This window comes from Octopus bimaculoides, chromosome 20, assembly GCF_001194135.2.
Source record: "Octopus bimaculoides isolate UCB-OBI-ISO-001 chromosome 20, ASM119413v2, whole genome shotgun sequence".
Classification (NCBI taxonomy): Eukaryota; Metazoa; Mollusca; class Cephalopoda; order Octopoda; family Octopodidae; genus Octopus; species Octopus bimaculoides.
In genome coordinates this window covers 37,865,973-37,868,180 of record NC_069000.1, presented here as the reverse complement: position 1 = coordinate 37,868,180, position 2,208 = coordinate 37,865,973, and the positions used below count along the sequence as shown (strand labels likewise).

Below are 2,208 nucleotides of genomic sequence, written 5' to 3'. Positions count from 1 at the left end.
TCTATCTATCTATCTATCTATCTATCTATCTATCTATCTATCTACCAATACAGCAGACTCTATAGATTACAGTTATATTCATTCATTTCTCTACAAAGTTTTTATGGATTTCTACAGAGTGTTGCAAGAGGTGTGTTGCTCAGGGGTCTACTTAGCTCCCACTCCTGTATCTAGATCACGTATGGCTCTGCAGATGCTGCAGTGTACAGCATTGTTCACATCCCAGTTCTCGGTTTCGACGGACCAGTTAAACTACGGAGGGCTATACCTGAGAGTGAGAAGGTCCTTTCCTAAACACACAAAACATGGAACAGCAGAAGTTGCAAAAGACCCCAAACAGGTCAATGGACTTGAAGACAAAACAAAACTATAGGGCATATGGTATCCCATAAGACAGGGTGATTCATGACAGAGAAGGTGACGTCGGCTAGTCATCGTGAGAGGTATTGGGGCCTTGTCATGTGTTATCTCAGATAAATATCAACTATAATCTAAATACAAGCAACACATCATGGAAGTGGAATCTTGGCAAGCTGATCCCTGGACACAGGGAATTCACCTAGCTGATGAGTTCTATGACCGTACGAAAGGGTGCTGAAAACGTCCTGGCTTTAAGGGTATCGCGAAAGGTCTCGTTGGAGGTCCAACCCTCCGAGTTCTTTTACAGGGATTAGAAAAACTGAAGGACCACTGCAATAAGTGTGTGAATCTGAGAGCGGAATATGATGGATAAAATCATAATTAACTGATCCTCCTGTATTTTCTTTACCAAAAGCCAGGAACTTTTCAGCCACCTCCCATCCGTATGTCGGTATATGCTTAAATCCATGCAAAAATTCTCAAGAACCGCTTAGAAAATGTGACTTACTTTCGTCTTTCTGATATGAATATGTAGCATGGAATCCTTTCTTGTGTACATTATCATCCGTTTTGAAGCGAAGCCAGAGGTAGCGAGAAGAAGATAAATAAAACGGTGGGAAATCTCGACCACAATGACGTTTTAGCAGAGGGGAGTATCCGAACGGACCGTCTCGGATTTCTAGATAATCGTAGTTGCAGTCTGCAGATTCTTCGAGAATAAAGTTGTTTTTGAAATCCAAATGAATCTTGTAGCCTTTTGGCGCTGGAAAAAAAAAAGAAAAGAAATAATTATCAGATATAAGAACTATGTATGTATGTATGTATGTATGTATGTACGTATGTATGTATGTATGTATGGTGAAGGCGCGTGGCTTAGTGGTTAGGGCGTTCGGCTCAGCCACTTGCACATTAATTTCATGAGCAAGCTATTCCGTTGATCGTATCAGTGTTGCGGTGGAACCGATCCAAAAACTACGTGGTTGCGAAGCCAGCTTCTTAACCACTCAACATTCTTGTCTCTAAAGGTTAAGTAGATATAAACGTGATGAAGGAAAAGAATGTCAATCAATAACAACTATCTTTCATTCACTGACAAATATGGAAGATAACTCAAGACATATTTCATCTTTATGCACAACTCTTCAGTAAAGCATATTCACCCGCGCTCACCCTGATGTACTGATGAATGAATAACTAAGTAAATCAACCAGATTGTACATTTATTGGCGTAGGAAAAAAAACCTAGAATTCTTTTGGGATTATGTAATGTAGAACTGCCGCCTGTACGAAAAACAATAGGTATGTTAGTGACAGCTTATTTAATGTAGCGAACATTAAAAAGCTATTTCGAAATGCATGCGATGAAATACAAGACTATTAGTTAACGAACAATATTATTTCATTTTATGCCAATGATTGTACAACTCCGTATATTTATTTAGTGTTTCATTCATCACAATTTAGGCTCCGAGGGATTATCGCACGTAGCAATCTCAGCTTGTATAAGATATTACTGCAAGTAGTTCGTGGCGCTCAGCTGCAACGTTTTTGTGAGTAATTCATCGCCTGTCAGAGTCGAGGAAAATTTCTCCCCCGGGAGAAATCTCTTTGCTAATAGACAAACGTTTTTTTCTAAAAGGGAGCATGTCTCGCAGCCCCTTAACATAACAGAAACCGAAAACAAGTGCCATTCTTTTGATTACGAAATCGAGTCGATATTTTAGCTGAATCATCAGATATTTTCAGCTTATTCAATTCGAATTACATCGAGATTAATTTTAACTTCTTTCCCCCCCATCTTTGCACAAATAGGATTTTTTCTTTTATGTTTTATCGTTTTTTTTTATT

General features: G+C 38.9%; 1 protein-coding gene across 1 annotated transcript in view; it reads right to left on the bottom strand.

Annotated features, from left to right (window-relative positions):
* LOC106875456 (neuropilin and tolloid-like protein 2) overlaps nt 1-2,208 on the bottom strand; it is a gene marked incomplete in the record, with an annotated part of 222,824 nt that overhangs the window by 35,345 nt on the left and 185,271 nt on the right. Inside the window, 1 exon segment of the mRNA XM_014923608.2 lies at nt 869-1,123. Coding sequence (XP_014779094.2) covers nt 869-1,123 — 255 coding nt within the window.